The sequence below is a fragment of the Lissotriton vulgaris genome, unplaced genomic scaffold (genome assembly GCF_964263255.1).
Source record: "Lissotriton vulgaris unplaced genomic scaffold, aLisVul1.2 SCAFFOLD_770, whole genome shotgun sequence".
Taxonomy (NCBI): Eukaryota; Metazoa; Chordata; class Amphibia; order Caudata; family Salamandridae; genus Lissotriton; species Lissotriton vulgaris.
In genome coordinates, this window is record NW_028252779.1 from 513,658 (window position 1) to 538,268 (window position 24,611).

The 24,611-nt window shown below is 42.3% G+C and overlaps 1 protein-coding gene across 2 annotated transcripts in view; it reads left to right on the plus strand.

Moving 5' to 3' along the window:
* LOC147662018 (vitamin D3 hydroxylase-associated protein-like) overlaps positions 1-24,611 on the plus strand; it is a 720,315-nt gene that overhangs the window by 420,624 nt on the left and 275,080 nt on the right. For both annotated transcript variants that reach the window (XM_086951181.1, XM_086951182.1), the window contains one exon: positions 14,531-14,737. In XM_086951181.1, the coding sequence (XP_086807307.1) occupies positions 14,531-14,737 (207 nt within the window). The remainder of the gene's footprint in view (positions 1-14,530; positions 14,738-24,611) is intronic.

Sequence of the window (24,611 nt, forward strand, 5' to 3'; positions counted from 1 at the left end):
ACGTAACGAAAGAGTACAAAAGCTCAAATGGGAACGCTGCATCAGCACTCACCATAAAGATCACCGCCATACCATCAGCGGACACCCCAAACTGCGTCAAATCATTTCAGAGTGGTACCTGACTATGCTGAGCTATATCAATATCACCCATAAGGACACAGTATAGAAAAAACAGCTTATATGAATTGTAGCACAAAAGGGTAGTACTTCCAAACGTGAACCTTTTATTATATCTCAAGCTTAACACATTCGCATTGGTAGGTTAATCCGTCATGCCTGTCATCTGGAAACAGTAGTCAGGGTATTGTGGACAGATATAAGCACTAATCAAGCTTCTCGAATATAAGACCAAACATTAGGTGCGCCATGTTGCAGGAATTCTGCGCATGCACAGAACTATGCACAGGAAACCAGGACCTCAGTGAATTGTGGTGTACCAAAAATCTCACCTCAATACCCAGAATCCCTATCCGACTAGCATCAGTGTCTCGTTAGCTCTCCGGACTACAGCAAAGCTACCAATGATTAGACAACCCAGAACATGCGACTTAGGGTATTCTCAGGAATAGTGGGAATCAAGAACACACTTTCATTTTTTCCTCATACCAGTCCACAACGTGATTAATAAGAGACACGGAAAAGTTTAAAATGTTTATTTTTAACTACATGCTCTAAGATGCGATATTTTGGCTAACATAAGCAGGCAAATGATTAGAAATGAAACAATCAGCATTGATACAATTCCCTAAAACTCAAAGGGAGAAATATGTTACAATGATAGTGGAAACAGGTCGTATTAGCACCTTGTAAACCACCCTTCCCTGCTCGGAGCTAGGTTTTATTATAATAGAATGTCTCTTAGGTTTGAATGGGAAACCCCATACCTCCAAGATCAGCAGAGGTGAATCACATCTCAGAATCAGCAAAGCTCTCTGCCTCCGGAAAGGTGTTTTCTCCAAGTGCCCCAATCATGCATGCAGTGCAATATTAAAGGCACTAGAATTTCATTTGGTTGCAGCTGTGTGTGTGTTGTGTCTAAAGTGCGTGCAAATCAATCTGGACCAGTAGCATACATTGTTATTATGACCTTGAAGACTTTTGCACACAGTGCACGGTTGCGGTTTAAGTCTAGGGATGTGAAAAACAGACCGTTCTCATGCGAATAAAATCACACAGTTTAACTTACAACAAAAGTTACATGCAGTGTTGTGTGCAAAAGCTGCAAAGTGGCAAAATGGCGTTTAAACTTCTAATACACTTATGCTAACATAGCAATGTGTGCATGCAGAACCCTACCTTTACTACAACTTCAGATAATAACACTCTGCTAAGTAATTCCACTACACTCCAAGCCTTATAATTACCATCCACACAACACAATTCAACTCCAGATACATCCACTACACATAATTAGAAACCATCCACTACACATAATTATACACCACGCTACATTTCACACCACATATTTACACTCCATGTAGATCCACTCAAATACAAAACACATAATTGCTCTCAAAACATAAATTCAACTTTGCACAATGTCACAAAATTACCAACCATATAATACTACTCCACACCATGCCACATAATATAACTTCAAACCATGACAAATAACTCCACAAAACACCACACAATTTTAAACCACACAATTCTGCATCACTCAAATAATTACACACCGCATTATTACACTCTACTCAATACAACAAATACACCCCCCATAAATGCACTATATGCTACTTTTCCAGCAATCCATATCAATATACTTCACACCATAACACATAATTCCAATAAGCATAATTTCACGCAACACCACCCAATTCCACACCACTCAATTCAGCTCCAAACATTTTCAATACACACCACATCATTCCACACCAAACCACATATATCCACTACACAACTCAAATCCAAAACACACCACGTACCTCTAATACACAACACAATTGTACATATCATGCCACAAACTGTATTAGCACACCACATAATTCAAATTCACAACATGCCAATATGCAACTCATAACAACATTCCTCATAAATAATTCATAAAAACGCAATCTCACTCTACATAATTCCATTACAATTAATTACTGTCCACATAATTCTGCAATACACCATGCCACCTATTTCCACTACACAACTCCCCGCCACACAATTCCACAATAAACAATTCCAATACATCCCATCTCACCCTAGCACTTCCAACAACACGGTCATTAGTCCACAACACACCCACTGCCCCTCTTATCTCTCCCTCACACTCCCTATCTGCACTCTATAGTACCTGCTCACACATGCTACCTTTCTGTACCTCCTTGCATTGTGCACTAGTCCATCTCTCACCTACCCACCCCTGTGTGCCCCTCCCACTTGTCTCTCTTCCTTGTACCATCTCTCACCCATCTATCTCATTCTCTCACACACTCTTCCTACCTCTCTCATGTGATTCATTTCAGGTCTATGAGCACAATATATTTCTCTTGACTTTTCAAGGTTTTTGTACCTCAAACACACACACCCTCCTATTCTTCAGGTGTCTTCTGCATCCACAGACACTCCCTCTGTATACATCTGTGGCATGCTGTCCACTTCTTTCTCTCTTTTGCACACACTCTTTCTGCGCCTCTGTCTGAAGTTCATTCACCACCTCATGCACAAACTACCTATCCCTCTCTATCTTCCTTTCTATCTATTCTCTGCAGCTCTCACCGATATCTATTCACCGTGCCATATAATTCAATTACACAAATACACTACAAACTACATATCACGCCTCACAATTCCACAACTAACATTTCCAATCTCACCCATATAATTCCTTTCCACACCACATACAGCCACAGCACTCCAGACAAAAACACATGGGTAAAAGGCAGTATCATATACAATGCTAACAGCCCGAACTCTTGCAAGTGCATGGCCTGTTGCATTGCAAGAGCATGTACATTCCACCCACTAGACTGCTTTCCACCAGCAATAACGTAAATACAAACTCTGTTTTTTGTGTGATACAAAATAGAATGGCCTGCCGCAAAAGGAAGTTGAAACAAAGGGTAAAAAAAGTTCAAAAATGTAATGTTATACTATATAGCACCTTGTTGCAAATTAGCGCACACCAAAGAATATTGGCGCTTCCAGGTAATGTATGTCATTGAGCACTTAGTAGCAGTCAAAGGGAGCACTGTAACCTACTGCACTGGATATCCGATAATGTGGTAACTGGCTGCCCTGTTCCACTAACCTACTTAATGCCATTATATCTATAACCAAAGACTGGAAAACACCACTATGACCTTCAGCGACGTCTCCTCCATTATGGCGGAGGAGAGTCGCCCCACCTGCTGCGAGTGCAGCAGGGACACACATTAATAATATGGTAATAAATACAATTTTATTATTGCGTCCCAGGCTTGTGCTATTGCAGCGTGATGGCATGGAGCGGGGCTGATCAGTGTGATTGCACTAGTAATGCAGCCCCCTGCCTGTGTGCTGGTTAGATTAGCTGCCTGCCTACAACCAACCAATCTGACCTGTGCACTTCAGAACCTGCAATCCCAAGGCTGAGAAACAGCTGAGGGATGCGGCCTCAGGCCTCCAGCCTCAAAATGAGCACTGGGTTAGCCTCCTCCAGCCACTGCAGCTTCAGGATTGGCTGGTTTCACATTTTACAAGTGCAGAATTCCTTCCCTTTCTGCCCGAGTCTGCCGAGGAACACACCAGGAGGAAGAAGGAGACCACATACAAAGCCTGCGGCTACCACAACCATCACTTGACTCCACTAAACTTTTCAACTTCAGTCCTATTTACCCCTTTCCTATATTTGTCTAACCTTTATTGTATTTTTTTAACTTGCCTCATTTTTTCACCCTTCTCATCTTACTCTTCTGAAGTCTCCTTCCTTGTTAGACATCAATGGATCTGTATAGGGCTTATTTCAATCAACATCTGTCTGTTTCTTGGCAAGATTCTAAGTTGACTGTTTTCCCTGTGCACTCTGATGTTGCCCTGGGTTGTGTCCTGAGAGACACATGAATCCATAATAGCATATAGAAATCTGTACTGGCTTCTCTCTATATAATGATGCTGAGTATTCATATCAGCCAGAGACAAGCTCTTCCTACCTTTCTCCTTTTTTCCTCCCTGACCTAAATACATGAGTGATAATATTCAAAATAAGAGGTTTATAATTTGAACCCCTACCACCATTTTAGTTGGCATCGAGTTAGATCTGGGAATGGTGTCCTTTAGAATATAACATATTCACTCTTTTTCCAGTCAATATATTAATATTTGAATATATTGGTATATAATCCTGATTACCCGAAGATAAAAAGTCTATCATATTATCCTCGTAAAATTCAATACCAGCTGAATATTTTTGCCTCTATCACTCCTATACTACAAGGCATACAGTTCCTGATGTCTGAATGCACAACATGCAACCAGTGCACCCCTGGATGTGTGAGTGGACTCCATTCAGGACCAGAACTCTTTCCACTGTGGAGTTCGTCTTTTTTGGCCTGATCGATCTTGCCGCTTAATGCGTGCAGAGTTTGCCTGTCGAGTACTAATAAGCCATACAAAGTACTTCAGACGCTGTCGAAATTCCTTTTGGAACTACAACTCCCTTTACCTCTTAGCATTCTGCCCAATAGCTAGGCACGCCACACGGACAAACTACAAAAGCGCCTCTTTCTCTCGCGAGATCCTTTTGAAACTACAATTCCCTGTTTTTGTAGTTCCTTTTTGAATCTCGCGCTAACACGTTCCGGTGCGGAGCCACTATCAACAAAGCCCGATCATGGCCGCTCTAGATCTCTGTAGACTCTTCCAAGATCATGTGAGTCTGTTCTAAATTAATTAATCATGACATTTTGCGAGTGCGCGCACAGCGACTTTGCCAATCAAGGGATGGCTTAAGAGAGCAGCATGCAATAGGTGCACACTTAGCTCAAACGTCCCTATAAAACAAGTCACACCCCTTTCACTCACTGCCTCCCCCAACCTCAGATTTCACTCGGGGTAACGACGGAGAGGTGAGAGTCACTTGTGATTATTTAATATGAAATTCTGGGAGCCCTAATGTATATCACCTTTGGGGTTTGCTTATTTAGCTGTTGAAGTTTAGGGTATACCTCTTAGTTGCTAGACAATACATCTTGGGAACTTTGAGAGCCCTTTTACAAACCATGTCTGTGGGTTGTCCATCCGGCTGATGCAGCTTAGGGACCTTTTTGAGTGAGCCAAACTACCGTTTGGTTGAAGGTTAATATAGCTCTGGATAAGATATTGATAGGTTTTCAAGATGGGTAACAAAGTCTAGCATTCTAGATGTTTCTTAAATCTGGTTTTCCTGTTCTTACTCCTAGAGCGTGGCCTCCCTTACTCTGAGTTTTGGTCCAGGTGAGGTGAGGTTTTCTCCCCTGTCAAGATGGGTGAGTAAGGAACTATTATGTTCCCTTCCACATGTTTATCACTGTTAATATCCAACGCATTTACACCACCTTTTCTTCTTCTTTTGTTTGTTGGTGATACATACACCAGTTGACTAGGAGGAATAAGAGTTATATCCTTTTAAGTAGTCACTGTTATTATTATTTCTCAAAAGTGTGAATTTCACCAGCAGTAGCAATAATCCTTTAAGAACAGAGGCCCTGATGAAAGCCTAGGGAGTTTTCCCCTGTACGGCAGAAACATGTTGGCCCCTAAGCAGTTATTTGTGTACACTGCTATTTTGCGCTGTTCTGGTTTTTAAATAGAAAGAAACCCACAGTTAATAAAGTTTCCATTGTTGTGAGATTTCTATTCTTTTTAACTCTATTCTTTTTACACCTTCACTTTTTTGCACTGCTCTATGCTCCATTTGGTGATTTCACGCATGGTCAAACGGGCGATTGTGGGTTTGACCCTAGTCCTACCAGGCGGGTCTGGAAGTAGTCTCGCTGATCTGGAGACACACCAGCCTAGCCCTGTGGATGACCAGATGAGAAAAATCAGATCACCAACACGATTTTGATGGTAATCCATCTCTGGAACTTGGATCTCGCCTACTTTTTTCCTGGTGGCCACATGCGTTGGATTGCCTTAATTCTATTTAGACTCTTTCTGGTTATATAGTCAGACAATCCTGTTGACTTAGAATATATGGCCTTTATGAAACATTTTGTTTCATATCAGACACCCAGGTTCTTGTGTATTTATATATGGTATAATAGGGGATAACAACCTGGGTCTGTCTATAAACTTCCCTTAGACCCTCCAACCCCCGTGTTTGTTTTCTTGTGTCCTGAGCCCTCTGTTTTTCTTTTTATACTACACCTTTTTTTCCATCATTTCTTATTTTGCGTTTGAGTCTACCTTCTATATGGATGATTCACTCATGCTCTTCGCCTTTCATTCTTTCTCCACCATCTTTCAAATGTGGGTTCTTGCCTGTCTTTCAGCCCAGGTGGCATGGAAGTCCTTAATTCCAAACGTTCTACATCACATATTACCAGTCCTCTTGAAATCGTTTTACACCTTCCCAACTATCTTTTTCTACCTCACCATGTAGCCCTAGCTACTCATTTGATCTTCCCTTATACTTCTTCATTTGATCTCCGATGTCTCCAAAATGTGTAACCTCTGAAAAAGAAAATGTTCAGCTTTTTTTTCTTCTGTGGAACTATTGCTTAAAAACATGGTTCTCTCCCATTTTAATTACTGTTCCTCTCTCTAAGTTGGTTTTCATAAATGTTGTCGCACCTATTCAGATTTATAACAATTCTTCTGTTTGTCTGTTATGGGCTGTTGTCAACAAGTCACTCATTTCCCCTTACCTCATCCAATTTCACTAACTGGCTTTTCTTTTTCCGTTTGGGGTCCATCTCTTCAGTCCAGTTTGTAAATATATGCATACTTCAACTCGTATTTATTCTTTAGCCATTGACTGTTTGCATTTTTAGTGAGCTGCAACTGGCTGTGTGGGTTGTCCCTAAAGGCATGGTATTTGGCAAATGTTAACATGAGACTCTAGATAATCCCCACTCTAAAATGTCCTCTATTCTTCCCCTTTCTCCCTATTATAACTTTAACTCACAACCACCCCAAAGTTCCCTCCCAACTCCCTCAGCACGACTGAGGTAGTGGGGAGTGAATTTGCCAATGCTTGTTGAATTGCTTCCTTGGCATTCACTAAGACACGTTGCTTTTACAACATGGCTTTGCACTTTAAGTCATGAGTGACCAGGGATAGCCGTCATCTTCTCCTCAGTGGTGGTTATATGTGCTCTGTTAGCGTGGGTCTGCACTCGATCCGCATTACTTCTGTTTATATCTATGTCTTTGCAAAATGTTCATTGCAATGCATAATCTCACCTTATTTTGGTAATTTCACAGTATGCTGGTTAAAAGGAATATCCTAAATTACAGCGTTATGCCATGCTGTGTAACTGCATGGCATTTGTGGCAAAAACTTCGTATGAGATCACGGAAACAACACAAATGACCAGATTGCCCGTGTCTACTGTTTGTGCACCTTGGATTTCTTGCCCTTTTTTCACACAAAATGACCTTGCATACAAAATGGCCAGCACGGTGTCATGTCTAATATGCACATATTGTGATGACACATGCACAAACGCATACATAAGCAGAAAGAATAACCATTTTTCTTTTGCTAATACAGAACCACATCAGCATAAAGCATTGACCAGACCTATAGGCTTAGACAGTGATTGTCTTTGAGCCAAACCTGTGGAATGAGCTCACAGTAAATATTAGGAGTGCATCAAGCTTCTCCAATTTTAAACATTTCCTAAATTATCTAACCAGTTATGAGCATGTGACTAAAAGTAGTTTTAATCTCTTTTTTTGTCTCCTGTAGGGTTTCATTCATTTATTCTTTAATCTTTGCCTTAGACAGCACATTATATTTGAACACTATGATAATTACAGTACATATATAAACACAACATTTCCACTCAATGATCATGGCTAGATTCCTAAGAGTGGAAGATTGATTGGCTTAGAGGATCCTCTATGATATCCATTTGGGCATTAAATGAGAGCCAAAATGCATATCAGACAAAAAGGTTTAAGAGTTCTATTGTATCTGGTTTATGGTGTAATGCATCTTTCCCCTTTTTCTCTATCTCGCCTGCCGAGCCAGTGTGAATGTGCTGTATGGAATATTGGTGTGCATGGTGATGTATGGAATGTGAGGATGACTGCGTTGTGGGGTGCATTTGTGTTCAATGCTTGCAGGTAAACGCATGCTTACACGATTGGAGGAGTCGCTGGGAGACCGGAAGAACTTAACTCCAGTATTTTGTACCCTCAACGTCATTGAAGTTTTGCGGGGCCGAAGCTGACACTTTGCAGTGAACTTTTTTTATGCGATCAGTGCAGGTCACATAGTAACAAAGGTTGTAAGGCGTTGCTCATGACCAGCTAAAGTCTGCATGTATAATTCACTGCCAAAAATGTCTTTCTCCCTCGGGATAATCGCTGGAAAACCAGCAATGTTCCCTGCAAAACGGCGATTTCCCCGTTATTGCTAGAATTTTTATAGCCCTGGAGAAATGCGGTGTTATTAACGCGCTACCAGGGCAATAAATTCCAGTGATGGACGACGATAAATAAAAAGTGCGAAGCGCTCTTTGCGTTATTTATCGCCGTCCCTAGATAATTTGCCCCAGAGAAAGTTGTTAAGGGGTGTTATTTGTGTGCTTCCAATGATGAATCACATTGTGTGAGTAAGGCCCGTTTGTCTTTGCTGTCGGTACCTGACAAATCTTGGACAAATTTGGCCTAGATATCATCGGTCCTTTTGAGTTGCTACCTTCAACTGAGCATTATGTGTTTCTGTTTGTGGATTATACATCTAAGTGGGTGTCTACCAGGTGTGTAGGTGTGGTTTCCATCAAAATGGTAGTTGAATTCTTGAAGGATTAATTTGCGAGTGAGGGTGTTCCTCAATATCTTTTCACTGATAATGGTGTGCAGTTTACCTCACAGGAAATTAGTGATTTCCTCAAACAGTTTGGAATAATACACCAGAGAACTGCTTTATATTCACGACAAGCAAATGGCCTTACCAAGCGCTTGAACAGGTTGGGGAAGGCCTGTGTGCAGACCACAATTAAGTCTAGGTTGCCTCTTAAAGGAGTACTGAGGGACATGTGGTGGGTGCATCGCACCACTCCTAATTGTGTGAGGCAAAAGTCCCCATTTGAATTTATTAGGTATATACCTACCACCTCTAAATTAAATCCTGTATGGTTGCCTGATTTGAGGTGCCCATGCTTAGTGATGGGGAGATCCCTGAGAGGGTAACTGACTGTCAGAAGAAATATCAACTGAGATAGAATGTGAAGAATTCTGTGAGGAAAAAGAAGTGGTGTGTTGGTGAAATTGTGTTGGTGAAGAAACCAAGTTGGGAAAGGAAAGGTGTGGCTGAATTTATGGGTCCCTTCACCATCACACACATCAGGAAAAAGGTTGTAACAATTGACACTGGATGCAAATGGAGCATGTCCAGACTGGTGATGTTTACTGGTGGTTCTCCGGGAGGGTCTGGTGTTTCCAGTGGAGGTGCTGAGAGGAATGTGGTTGGTGGTGGGGGACCCAAGAATCTTCCTAGGAGACACAGGAGGATCCTGTCTCGCTTTAGTTATTTTGTCATGAAATTAGTGGTTTTCCATTCTGTTCCGTTCCATGGTTATTGTACTTCATACTAGACATTGTAAGGGGGATGTGCTGGGATCTTATGTGCACACGTGCCTTTAACCTTATGTACGCATGCTTCTTTAAATGCACCGGCACTCCTGTAGCTTAGAATCCTGTCTCCAAGGTTGTGTGTTCGTAGCAGTCAGTTGGAGACTGTGGCTTACAAGCTGGCTGTGCATTGGTTGTGCCAGAAGATCAATGAAAGAAGAAAACCTAAACCCTTGTTGGAGTAATCTTTTAACACCTTTCTTTTCAGTTTTGGTGATTTTCATTGCCGGGTTTAAATATTGCAATGTTTTCTTTGCATTTTATCTTATGTTTTGTCTATGAATGTCCTCTTATGAAATGGGTTGTGTTCCATCATATGCTATGTTTCCATCTGGCATATTGCATCACTTCGTATGCATATTTTCTTTTCAAATGCGTTGTGTTCTTTCTTGAAATGCGTTTTTCCATTATGCGATTACATCATTTTCACATGCAAGATTCTTCATATAATTGCTATGCTTCCTTCTTGTATTCACAATATTATATGTGTTCTGTAAATGGGGAAGTTGTGTTGTATCTGGTTTATGGTATAATGAATCTTTCCTGTTTCTCTGCCTCTGCTGCTCAGCCAGTGTGAATGTGCTGTGTGGAATGTTGGTGTGCATGATAATGTAATGGAACGCAAATGTAAATTGATAGTTGTATAGCGCACTACTCACCCGCAAGGGTCTCAAGGCGCTTGTACGAATACCACTGTGGAACCCATCTTGGCTTTCCCTGTGAGGCGTCCACTCCTGGGCAACCCCAAGGTGGAGGCCAGGCATCCTTAGCGTTGTGGGGGCCGTTGTGGAGATTAAGCAAGCTATTGGCCAGAGTTGCAGAGTGGGACTCCATGATTGGAATAGGCACCGAGGCGAGAATTATCAGGTCCGTGGAATTTTTGAGCCCAAGACCCGCTGAGGCGGGGAATTGAACCCTGGTCCCGGGCTAGACATCTGCACCGTGAGGATGCCTGTGATGTGAGGTGACAGTTGGAGTATGGGCTGAGCAGCAGGGAGGACTAATTACAGACCTAACTACAGAAATACCTACATGACCCTTGATGCAGCGTTTTGGGAACCTAAATAAATACTTTTATAAACTGGACCCAATTCACAATAAGTTCCCTCCACAGTGTATGAGTTAATATCACTTACCAATAGTTTTACTCATCTCTACCATTTATGGAAATTTGTTAGAGGGCAGGGATTGGTATTAATAATACTCCATGAACTAATACAATACCATAAAGACAACAGCCACCTTTGGTAAGGTTAATGATTTTATCTAATAATGTGAATTGCCCATACAAATACAATACAGCTCAAATGTGTGTTGCTCACAGTGAAGAAACATACAATATGCAAATACATCTCGTGATCAGCGCATTGAAGGAGTGGATAGGTAGAGAGACAAAAAAAGAGAAAACATTTGCAAAATATTATGCAAATCAGAATTCAATAAATATTACCTATCAACCAAGATTCTAGGAAATGGAAATGCTACCCTCTGGCCATGAGAGTAAGCAAAGCACTTCAAAATAAATCAAAGTGCAAAGTTATAAGAGTCAGGATCAGACGATCATCAGCCAGACCTCAAAAATAGGATACAGCCTCACAGCTCTCTCCTCTCCCAAAGTTAGGAAAATGCTGAAAACCCCTCCTACTTTCTAGGTTTAGTTATACTTTACATTCTAATAAGTCCAACCCACTACTCTATCCGTCCCACCTAACTAACGATTCTAATTGGCTAAAACAAGGGGTGTCTCACTCAGGCAAGTTCCATTTTTCAAGAACTCTTTTGTTCATAACAGCTAATGTCATTCACAAGACTCAGTATTTTCTTCTTCTGCGGCACGTTCATATTCCATGTAACAAATTGTGTACATGTCCGCTTCCAGAGGAACTCTGCTGTAAAAGTATTTTTTGCCTTCCTCCGCGTAACCTTGGCCATCACCGGAGACTCACTACAAAGAAGGGTACCAGAGGGTCAAGAATTCTACAAGGTAATGTTTGGATAACGGTTGAGAGTTATTACCACTAGCCATACAATAAATATTCTTAGTGAAATAAACAAGAGCCAGAACAGTGTCTAGTCTATAACACCCATCAGTCACCACTCGTAACCGCCCTTCATCATTTGGGGTTCTGAGGACCAACACCGCACCTGGTCTGTTCTCTATCAGGAAGGGGCCTAGTAAATAGTACACAGACCTTCCTGTAGGCAGGGCGGGGTCATTTGCTGTTGGAAGAATCTATTTGTATCTGGGTGGTGTAGCTGACGGGGTAAAAAGTGCAGTGCAGAGAACAATGTGATACCAAGGGGTAAAGAAAAAGTGAGTAAAATTGGTTTAGGAAGCAAAAAATTTAAATTTAATTGGATACAGCTTCCAATGCCAATATTAAAATAGCCAAGACAGGGAAAATTTATGAACTGTCTAGTAGTGGAACGTGGTCAACATGATTCAGCAAATAATGGCCAAGTAGCCTTGCTTTCTTCAGGACCTTATCATAACGACTAATGCTACTGCAAACAAAAAACCAAAGTGTAAATGAATAGTGTTTTAAAAGTGAAACAACGTAGATACTGATATGCATCTGTGCCGTCTGGGGAGGCTCCCCAGATGGCACAGATGCCGCGTTGGAGTACCGACGGAAAGAGCGGTGCTTCACCTATGTCCTGAGCCGCAGCCAGGTGGGGTGAGGTCCCTACATCTTACAAATCAGTGAACAACTGAATTTGTGAGAAGATACGGAACAGTACACCTAGGAGGTCCAGGTGACTTACATATCATGTTGACCACGTTCCACTACTAGACAGTTCATAAATTTTCCCTGTCTTGGCTATTTTAATATTGGCATTGGAAGCTGTATCCAATTAAATTTAAATTTTTTGCTTCCTAAACCAATTTTACTCACTTTTTCTTTACCCCTTGGTATCACATTGTTCTCTGCACTGCACTTTTTACCCCGTCAGCTACACCACCCAGATACAAATAGATTCTTCCAACAGCAAATGACCCCGCCCTGCCTACAGGAAGGTCCGTGTACTATTTACTAGGCCCCTTCCTGATAGAGAACAGACCAGGTGCGGTGTTGGTCCTCAGAACCCCAAATGATGAAGGGCGGTTCCGAGTGGTGACTGATGGGTGTTAGAGACTAGACACTGTTCTGGCTCTTGTTTATTTCACTAAGAAGATTTATTGTATGGCTAGTGGTAATAACTCTCAAACGTTATCCAAACATTACCTTGTAGAATTCTTGACCCTCTGGTACCCTTCTTTGTAGTGAATGTTCGATAGGGCGTGTACTCAGAGCTGGTCATTAAATCAGCCCTAGGGTCCCCCGTAATTGTATATGTTATAATCATCACCGGAGACTCACAAAAAGATTACACTTCTTTCCCATTTCAGAATTAAACCCTTTTTCCTTCTTTCTAAGAAAAACAAAATATAATGTAAATATTATTTCCACACAAGTCTTCATTTCTAAATGAGTTTTTCAAAGCACTATTAATGTTACGCATCAAATCAAAAGCATTATGAAAATTACATTTCACAGCCTTTTCGTCATGAATTTCTGCATTAGTCGTGCATGGCTTGCGGCCTACTCCAAACACTTCTTCCCATCTTGCATATGCATGCCCAGTCTTTAATTCAAATACGATTAGTGTCATGCAGTTAACGGGTTAAATGATTATTTCACTAAATGAGAGGTTCAACGCGAGCAGGTTTTATTTCACAAAAGTCCTGCTCCATCACCGTCTTAATATCTAAGATCTATAAAAACCTTCATCTATAGCTTAACATAGGCTACTGGATTTCCTACCATCATAATAACAATTTCTTAAAATTCTGGTTCATACATTAACACTGTGCATATCATTTTACAGTTTAATAAAATGACTGATAAGGAATGCTCATTGGGGTGTTTTTCTTGTGGACCATTTCTAATATTTATTCAGGAGTTTTGTACTAGGTATAATCTATCCTCTGACCAATACCTATTTGTTTGATGTACATTTATTTTCTAAATGAAAATACGCAGACATAGTTAATGTGTAACCAGCATGAGCAATGCCTTCATATTGATTATCGATGCATAGCTGTGTGCAATTGGTTTCTGGACACATAGGGATGCTTGAGGGCCAATGCAACTGCAGGGGGTTTAGGCAAGGGCCGTGGACCTGACCAAGCGAAGCTCCTAAACCCTGTGGCACTTACCGGCTTTTGAATCCTGAAAAGAAACATTATTAATCCCTTTGTGCCCCTAGGATCAAAATCTCAGTGTGACTTTCAAACTCCATTCTATAGCGCTGTGAGGGCTTGCAGAGAAACCAAATACAAAACGTGATACAATACCTCAGAACTGTGGGTACACAAATATCAGAACAGTCAAAACAAATAGGACACCTAAAACAACCTTTAGTACACATAAATTGTGAAAAATGATGGCTTACTAGGGGTCACCATTACATTGCAATTTGGGACACACTCAAATTTCCTCTTTTATGTGCCCCAATTCTCTCAAGATTTTTATCCCATTGTCTAGAACCCATAGCCTGTTTTTTTATCATGGCCGTAGCCCGCAAATTGAAGCAGAGTCATGTTATTGTTGATGCATCATAACTCTATCAATAAAAGCACATGTGAGCACAGCACAGACATCTAAATGTATGCTTAAAGTATGAGAACTGTGGCTCTCCATATGGATCTAGGTTGACTAACAGCTTTTGCAAAATTCAAAAAAATGTTGGGGACACTTTTAAATTGTATCTTATTTTGTTTCACTCAATTTAGTTATGACTGCAGCAACCCAATTCACGGGCAGACCCTCAATCCCCTGAATCACAAAAAGACCCCTGGAGGATCCTCAGGAGGAGAAGGGGCTTTGATTTCCGGAGGCGGATCCATCATTGGGCTTGGGACAGATATGGGTGGAAGTGTCCGCTTACCATCCAGTTTCTGTGGAATCTGTGCACTCAGACCAACAGCATATAGGATAAGGTAAGTTAAGGGCTCAGCACTTTTGATGGTCATTGACACGTGATGTGGGTATTGGCTAAACAATTACGGTATTTTTTTTTACTGAAACCCTCCTGCAAGTTACTGTTCATCCTCACCCCTCAACTTTACCCCAAACAACATTACATAGGGAATTTTACATCACATAATGACTATCCTATCAAATAACACATTTTTATTTCATGATTGGTAGATGGGATAAAAAGTCAGAAAACAGACAAAAAAAGTTGTTAAATTATAATAAATCAGACCATAAAAGGGAAAGCAAAGCAAAAGCGTATGTAAAAGAAAAACGAGAGGTGGGATAGACATTGAAAATGTTTGATCGAAGACTAGGTCCAATGAGTTGGAATCCAATCCACTTCAGTTTTTACCTGGCAAAACTTAAAGATATCTTGAAGGTTATTCACAAATTGCATTTTGTAGTGCATAAAGTAGTTCAACAGTTGTATTAGTCACAGTTTTTACCTGGCAAAACCTAAAGATATCTTGGAGGTTATTCACAAATGTCATTTTGTAGTGCATAAAGTAGTTTAACAGTTGTATTAGTCACTAGGCCTGGTCGGTAAATTCCGTTCCACTCGCGGAATTCGCGGAGAACGGGGAATTGCCCAAAATTCCGGGATCTGCGTCTTTCGCGGAATTCTTTGCTTGTTCGCACTTTCAAAATGCGTGTTCGCAAGATATTTCTCCCCGGGCATGCAAACAGCGTTCGCGAACAGGAAAAAAACATCACGGACAAGTGGAACAAGGAGTTCCGCGTATTTGCCGAACTTTTGCGTGCTCGCTGAGATTTTTGGAACGAACAAAAAGTGTACAGAGTTCCCCGCAGTGGATGGACTAAAGTTAAGAAAACCTCTTTTTCTAGAAGTGTCTGGAATAGGGATTAGAATAATCCCTTACCGGAATTAAGGATGCCTCACACAAGTCAAAGGTTGGACGGCTATTGCCATCCCACCCGATGATCGTACAGTGTCATCATTGGCTTCCTGCTCCTGCGGCAGGCTGGCGATGCAATGCCCGTCGGGTAGCACTCAGTGCTACGCTTTAGCGTCGTTCTTTTATTCCTTAGCCAATGGATGCATGTGTGTGAGGGGCCTAAGAAAAGGTGCAAAAGTGAGCGTGAGTGTGGTTTAAAAGAGGTCAGTAGAGTCCATTTAAGAAGACTTTAATAACATGGCTCACTGCCTTATTAAAAATTGGTGAAAGTGAGGGGTATTGAGGCGTGACGGTTAGGGTGATCAAGCCTCATTCAACCCTCAATCCAAAACGTGGTCGACATGTTTCATGCCTCTAAGGCAATTCATCAGGACCAAAGTGCTCATCAACTTGCTGTAGATTCCCCAGTGATTGAAGGAATCAAGTATACGACCTGAATTGTGTCGCAGGATTGACCCTTGATATAGGACCTCCCCAATACCGTAGTTCCTTATAGGTGGGTCCCACAGACTGTCCTAGTGGGGCCAGAGCTGTGTGGAGGACACCTGGCTAGCTTCTGGCAAAGGCCGCTTCGTCACCTACCCAGCCCACAACCGAGAACTCGTAGGACAGCCGGTCAGATTTTTTACCATTTCCAGAGCTTTGCATAGCGCGACTATGCAAACTCCGCCCACCCCTATAGTCACCTACTACAAAATGTTAGTCAGAAATCTACTTGAGGAGACCCCCACAGTGGCGAAGATCTCCGCACATGTAGGCATACATTTTCATAGTATATCTGGGAGGAATAGCGGGAGTGACTGAGGAATATTTACTACAAAATGGGAGGAGTGTATGGACATTTAAGAGGAGATTGGGAGAGCACCCACTCACAAACGTGTAAGACAATTGCATTTCAAAGAATCACATTAAAAGTTAAAAAAGCCCTAAAGGTGTCAGAACAGTAGTAAATGTACTCCAGACCAGGCTTGGAGTAAATCAAGCTCCACACAAGGCCACCAAAGGTCTCATGGCGCTGATGGACAATTCTGACTTTCCGGCTTGAGAGAAAATCTTGCTGGTTTAATGATCCAACAGCCATGTTTTTAACTGCCTACGGAAGCAGTTGTGATCTGTGACAATGCGTAGGTGGGGGGGGAAATTCGTTCCAGAGGGTGGGCGCCAAAAAGGAAAATGATTTTCCGCCATTTTTGAGTGATGGCTGTGCTGGTAAAGGTGTGTCAACAGGATGCGCTGTTCAGCTTAATTACTCCACAGCAACAGCAGGTCTCCGAACCGGAGTGGTTTGTGCCTATTTTGACCCCCTATTACATGTGAAAACAACAATCAGTACACTTATAATTGAAGAGGTGTGGCACAGCGGCCAGGGTGTCTTCGCTCCCCGGTGCCGGCGGCAGGTCAGCCCAGCACCTCGCTTAATCTTCCCGAGGTCCCTCATTGCCGGGAAACCGCTTAGGAGGTAGCTGTGCGCTTTACAAATTCAAGGTCATTATTATTATTATTATTTTTGTTATTATTGTTATTATTGTTATTATTGTTATTATTATTATTATTATTATTATTACTATTATTATTATTATTATTACTATTATTATTAACATTATTTATGTATTGATTAATAAATGAAACCAGCACTGCAGTTCTATTCAATTACAGCAAGTTTGTAACTCCGAGTAAGTCTTCAGCCATGGTGGTGGCGGTGGAAGCTCTGAAGGGGGTGGGGTTGCTTCATGTTGATGAGCACATGGGTAGCAGTGAGTACAGGGCAACTAGACCCCAAAATGCGCATGTCCAGTTGGACGGCTGCCATGCACAATACAGGCTTCTCACTACTGCACATTAGTGAGTGGGGGTTGCCTAAACCTGCAGACCACCAATATCCTAATGAGTGGTGAGTTTGCCCGCTCGAGCCAATCCTGACACTTCTCTCATGCTGTGTAATAGCAATGGAGCAGTGTCAGGATTGGCTGAGAGATGATGCAGTTGCTGAAGCCCGGGGCGGGTGAGAGGAGAAGCAGGATTCAGCAAGAAATTGGTATGTAGGGTGGGTTGGCACCTGAGAGCAGCTCTCTACGTCCACCTCATGTGACACGGTCTGGGAGCCTCAGAGCTTAGGAGCTGCAGTCACCCATACACGCACCTTTGGCCTAAAATAGGGGACATGTTGGAAGAGCAGAGCTTCTTCGAGGAGTAGGGCCCAGCTGAGGGCTCAGAGGAGGACCTGGCAGAGGAATCAGCAGAGAGGTCAGAGGAGGCCCCGACAGAAGGCTTAGATGAGGGATCCTGCGCATCGACGTGCCTGAGGGCAATCGGGCCACCTGAAGTAGCTCGCACTAGGAACCGTGAGTAGCGGAGGATTGGGATAAGTAGCCAGGATCCAGCACAGCAGGACCGTTCAGTCACAGCATGAGGTTGGTACACAGGGGATGTACGGACCTTACAAATGCACAAAGCGTGAAGGCGCGGCGGGGTGTAATACAAGGTGAGCACCACCATCATTAGGTTGGAGGTTCTTATTTGAGCCCCAGGAGGGTGAGGGGAGAACAGGCAACAGAACCTGAAAGCAGCCTTGCTTTTGCGAGGGTGAACAGATGTATACACCAGAGTGTGGCCTCACGAGGAGTGCCCTTTATTGCAGAAATTAGTAAATTTGTCAATATATTTTTTCCCTGCTTCGATGTTATTGAAGTCAAAGTTTCCATAGGGTCATATAGAGTGACCGAATTAGAATTGGATTATCTTCTGCTATTCCGTTTGCAACAAGGTAACAAGTTGTCCAGCTTTTAAATATTCAAAATCTTGAACTGTTGAAATGCCAGCATTGGTCTTTCTGCTGTAGAACTACCGTCTGAGTCTTTGGCACGTTAGCATGAGCCAACTCCTCAAATAGACTCTTCCTGGCTCTACAATTTCACATACTTAACATTTGTTTTCCTTTTCCCATCACTTTAAGCGTTCTTACCCACACCATTTTTGTCTTATTGCACCCATCTATTGATTTCTTTCCTGCTTTCTCTCGTACTCTATTCTCAATAACAGAGAAGTGTGGTTAGGTTTGGTAAAGTTCGGTGGTTTTGTTGAGCTTGTTTCTTTTATATGTGTTTCCGAATCAATCCGAATCCATCTTTCTATAGTGCAGTACATGTACTTCTGGGGGATGATACGGTCATGCAGTAGCAACCAAGTGGCCTTGTGGCCTTCACTTATGCTACTGAGACTGTGTGTTAGTCCTGGCTTCCTAGCCAAAAGCACTTTCAACTACACTTTCACAATTGCCTTATCAACCTTATTGCTTTCTCAAATTTGCTTGAAAACACATCATTTTCCCACACGTTTATCCTGAAGATCATATAAACATTGGTCATGACTGAAGATACCCTTAGTCAATTACACCTCAGCTGCCAACACCTCTGTTTCTTTGTCTAGTGCTGGAATTCTATGTGTCTCTTCGTTGCTCTCCCTTCTAAGTCCCTATGTTGACTGTTAAAATCTGCCACAATCCCTGGCTGGAATTTAACCGAATCACTGCGGCGGATTTTCCCGCTGTGTGCGGCAATTTTGAATGAGCCGCGTTACGTGACGAGCTCAGCTAGTCATCAGCATAGCAGCGCCGTAGCTGATGACGAGCTCAGCTCGTCATCAGCAGCGAAGAGGCTAAGAATGGCTCACATTAAAACTACTGAGGTTTCTATGTCCACTGAGAAGATTTATTTCTATGAAACATATTTTTTCAGCCATATCAGCAACAGCATTAGAGGAACTGCTGCAGCATGAGAAGTTCTGCAGGAATAATTGCAGTATTTCCTAGCCTGACCATTATATTATATTACCTGCAGCCTCGCTAGACTCTTAAAAAACCATACTGCAGAAACATGAGGGTCTTCATCAGAAATAATCCATTGCTGGAATTCCAAGGTAAGGACTAGGTGATGAGACACTTCCTCAAATTTTGTCTAGCTGCTGACAATATTTGACAAATGACTTGAGCGTGCAAGGCAAATTCGGTTGATCAGAAAAATATATCTAAAATTTGTTTGGTTTAATCCAAGACCAGTCAAGTTCCCATGATTAATTCACTCTCAAGATAACATGATGATCTTTTTGGATACAGCTTGCCATCCTTACATGGCCCTATTGCATTAGAACAAAGGAGAAAAGGTACTTCATGAGTAAAAAAACTAACACCTACCGCTTAAGAAGTGTCACTAAAATCCTTTTGTGCTAAAAGAGCTTAAAAGTAAGCCTAATGACCACATTTTGCATGAGACAAACATCTTTTGGCAGAAAAGTTCAGTCTTCTTTCTACTAGTCTCCTATGATGTAAGGCATGCATAGTGATTTGGAAGTCTTATTCCAGTGATGATTCATTTGATTTGATTAATTTTAATTAAGTGTGCAAATACTCTAAGATGTCCTGGCACTAGTAAGAAAAGGCCAAAAAAACAGGGGTTTTGAGTTGCTTATGAAGTTTAAGCAGATTAAGTTCTGAATTAATAAAGAAGGGAAGACTGTTTCATGGCAAAGCTATGATGGTGGAAGGAGCACAGCAGCTTTTTAGGGATTTCTGTAACACAACCGTGAACTGGTTTAGGTGCCGCAAATAGCCCAGACAAAGTTTTTATGATGAGACTTGGAATGTGCCTCACGGCAAAAGCATAAGGCCACAAAAATAGCATATTTCCAAATAAGAAACCAGTGTAAGGACTGTAGAAGGTGAGATGCCTTAGAAATTTTAAAGGTCTGGTAATGAACACACTGCAAAGGGAGCACTCCAAAAATGAACCTAACTATTTGTATATTGTATAGTTTCCAAAAAGTAAGCAACAGTGTGATATTTATTGTAATCCAAATCCATTCTTCATTTAAGGGCCAGATGTATCAAAGGGTTTTGCCCATTCTGTGTCTATGGGGAAATGTGTTGATACATATGGCCCTTAGTTCTTTCGGTATGCTTGGGCCAATGTATGTTTTTCACAAAAGGGTTAAAGTTTGTAGCACATTGGATCTTTAATTACATTTGACTCTCATTGGTGCAGTATTTTTGTGTTATTACTGTCAGTTACTGTGTTTGTTAGCTGTGGTAATAATTCAAGCAGCCACATTTATAACAAGTTGTAATTTGAATGTAGAGGACTGAGGAAGGTCAACATGCAGATGTGAGGAAACTAAGTTTTTGTTAGCTCCTCCCCCATTTTGTTACCTGTTTTCTGAAGCAACTTTGACAGAGGTGTGCTTGATCCCTGCTAACCAGGTACACAGTGCCAGTGTTCTTTCCCCAAAACTGTACCACAATTGACACAGCTTAAGCCACCCATGTAATCCCCAGTAAAGGATACCCCTGGTTTCCTGGGCATTTGTGCGGAATAGGGTCCTATAGGGCTGCAGCACTAGCGTCTCCTCACCAAGACCATGCAAACTGCCATTAAAGGCTGTGTGTCTTGGTGCAGTGAAAACAGAAGAATTAACATAGCACACAGCACTGTTGCCATGCCCACATCATGCACGAGACATAGGTAAGTCACCCCTACTGCAGCTCTTTTAGCCTTATGGCCGGGTGCACGATATCCCATTTGTGGTCAAATCTGCATGAGCAGATATGACCTTACAATATCTAAGTCCATTATTGTATATTGTAAGTGCATAGGGAAGCCACACCAAGCAGGCCATACCCTAGATGGTCTATTTACCAATAGCCCCTTAGTAAAGATCACCCGAACCATTCCTCTCGTCTGGACAGACCATGCAGCGATCTTCTTTACAGTAGAAACTAATCCTCCAAAACATACAGTCACAGCCTCCTCCCAATCTTCATACAGAGACTGGAAAAACATCAATCTACCGCACTTAGCGGAGATGATGCAAGAAAACTTTACTCCTGATGAGCATGACCCCATCATAGCGTCCTCTACCTACTTGAGGAACCTAAATATGGCCTGTGATAAGCTAGCACCAACTAAATCCTCCTATCGAAATAGGAAAACACCATCAGCACCATGGTTTAATGAAACTCTTCGGTTGCAGAAACAACACTGCAGAAATCTTGAAAGGCACTGGCGACACAACTACAATCCTGCAGATAAAATAACCTATAAAAACGCCTTAGTCATCTATAAGGGACTTATAGTTGCTGAAAAAAGCCGCTATTACACTACGCAAATTGAGCAAGCAAAAAACTCAGCGGGAGAACTTTATAGGGTGGTCAACACTCTGTCCAACCCTCCGGCACCTCGCTTAGAAGGATCTCAGTCATTAGTGGATGCCTTGGCCACCTACTTTGAGGAAAAAGTTAGATCCATCTTCATCACCTTTACAAATTCTCCCCCCCCTCCTCTTTCCGAGGTACCCCCGTCTAATACCCTGCCCTACCTATCTTCTTTTGACGCTGTCGATCAGAATCTTATTCATCGCTTGGTATCCAGCATCAAATCTGGCTCCCCTCTTGACCCTTGCCCGCCAGCTATCTTAAACCTCATCCCTGAGGCAATCTCTCCTGCTTTGACCACTATCTGCAACGCCATGTTTGCAACGGGCGTATATCCTTCAGTCTGGAAGGAAGCCATTATCAAGCCTCTCCTAAAAAAGCCCACACTGGACCCTCAGCTTCCAGCCAGTTACAGACCCATCGCCTGTCTCCCCTTCCCAGCCAAAATATTTGAAAAGTCTATTAACATCCAGCTTTCCAAATTCATCAACGATAACAATCTTCTTGATGATACCCAGTTTGGTTTCAGACAGGGCCATGGGACCGAGACGGCACTCTTAAAGGCCACAGATGAAATTAGAACTACCATGGACATGGGAGGAGCAGCAGTCCTAATACTTCTGGACCTTTCGGCGGCTTTTGACACGGTCGATCATGTCACTCTGATCGACCGTGTCTCAGCGCTAGGAATAAAAGGCAAAGCTAAAGATCTGATTGCCTCATTCCTAGCTAACCGCCCTCAGACCATCAAGTTGGGCAATTTCACCTCCCACACCTTCTCCCTCCCGTGCGGCGTTCCCCAGGGCTCTTCGCTAAGTCCGACGCTGTTTAATATCTATGCGTCGGACTTGGCGAGGGTGATAAAATCTTATGGAATTGCCCTCACTACTTACGCCGACGACACCCAACTAGTGTTATCGGTGTATAATAATGGAACATCTGTTGCAGCCAACTTCCAGGAGGGAATGAAGGCAATAAGCTCCTGGATGTCATCAAACTGTCTCAAGCTTAACTCCGACAAAACGGAGGTGATGACATTCGGGAGCCTGCGCCCAGCATGGTCTCCTCAGTGGTGGCCACCTCAGTTAGGACCCCCACCACAGCCGGTGGAAAAAGTTCGCAACTTGGGAGTCATTTTTGACAACAAGCTGACGTTTCACCACCATGCCAACGCCGTTGTTTCATCGGCTTTCTATATCCTCAAAAAAATAAAAAAACTCCTTCCTTACCTTCCACAATCAGCAGGAAAGACTCTCATTAGTACATTAGTGTTCTCGAGAACCGATTACTGCAATTCACTTCTTTTGAATGCGCAGGAAGGAGTTCTCAACAAATTACAATCAGTACAAAATGCTGCAGCCAGAACGCTACTGTCTATCCCAAAATTCTCATCTGTTTCCCCGTTCATCAGAAAACTCCATTGGCTCCCCATCAGGAGCCGAATTAAATTTAAAGCTATGTGTATAGCGTACAAAACCCTGAATAATACTGGACCACAGTTTTTAAAAGAAGCCCTTCGTCCAGTTGAACAACTTAGAACTCTACGGTCCTCTTCAGCTTTCCTGTTAAAAGTCCATCGAACCAAAAAGGTCAACTGGGGAGACAGACGATTTACCATTGCCACGGCTAAATTGTGGAACACTCTACCTTTCCACATCAAAACTGCTCCCACTATTCTAAAATTTCGTAAAAGCCTCAAAACATGGCTATTCTCTAGCTCTTACCCCACAGTCTAGATTCCCCTGACGCCCTCTAGTGAGTTCTGTGAATCAGCGCCGAGACACCCTAACGGGTATTTGTTTGCGCTTTAAAAATTGCTAAAAATAAATAAATAAAAATAAATAAAAAAAAGCCATAAAGAATGCATGGGCTGTATACTTGTCATTACGAGTTTCCTAGCTTCATGATGGCTTCACTATACCCAAGGATCTTTCTTACCAAACATCTTGTCTTAATAAATCCCCACTGATGCCAGTGTTGGGTTTAATAATAAATTCACCCAGGTGTCACCTTAGAGGGTGCCAAATAGTGCCAAAAAGCACAATGGGTCAACTGCAATTATCTGGTCGCACTAGACTGGGTGAAAGTCAAAAGTTGCGGCTGACCGCGATGGAGGGCAGGTCGGATACAGAGATCAGGTTTGTCAAGTTTGGCCCAGAATTTGCCTTCTGACTAGAAACTTTTATGGAGGAAAAATGGACATCAATGAGTTATTGGTGGGACAAGCTACAAGCTTGATCTGAAGCAGGCAATGGCAATGGCAGGTTGCTGAAGTGCGGGGACCCGGTGTTGTCATTGATGGAGGGGAGAAATTTGAAGTCCGTGCCCGGAAAAGCCTTTACTTTGTGGCTGCTCAGCGGCTGTCCAGGTGAAGCCCTCAACATGCAGACTTAACAACTTTTCTTAGTCTGCTCACCTTCAGTTGGGCAAACCAGCATGCTGATGCTGACCAGCAATTCGATGCCAAGGGCTGCAGCTTTGACAGCAGGCCAGGTTTCCAACCATTCCCCACGTAAAATGTTTCTAAATGACACTTCTAACAGTTTGGGAGACAGGAAGAGTACACTCTGAGGCCTCAATGAATCTACTTGCACAATCACAATGGTGAGTCAGATTTTATCAAACCGTGCTATTTTAAGAGCCTACTAGCCTGTTCTGGCGAGCTGATAAAGAACAGGAGTTCTGTTCTCTAAGAAAGTGAATGAGTGAGCCATA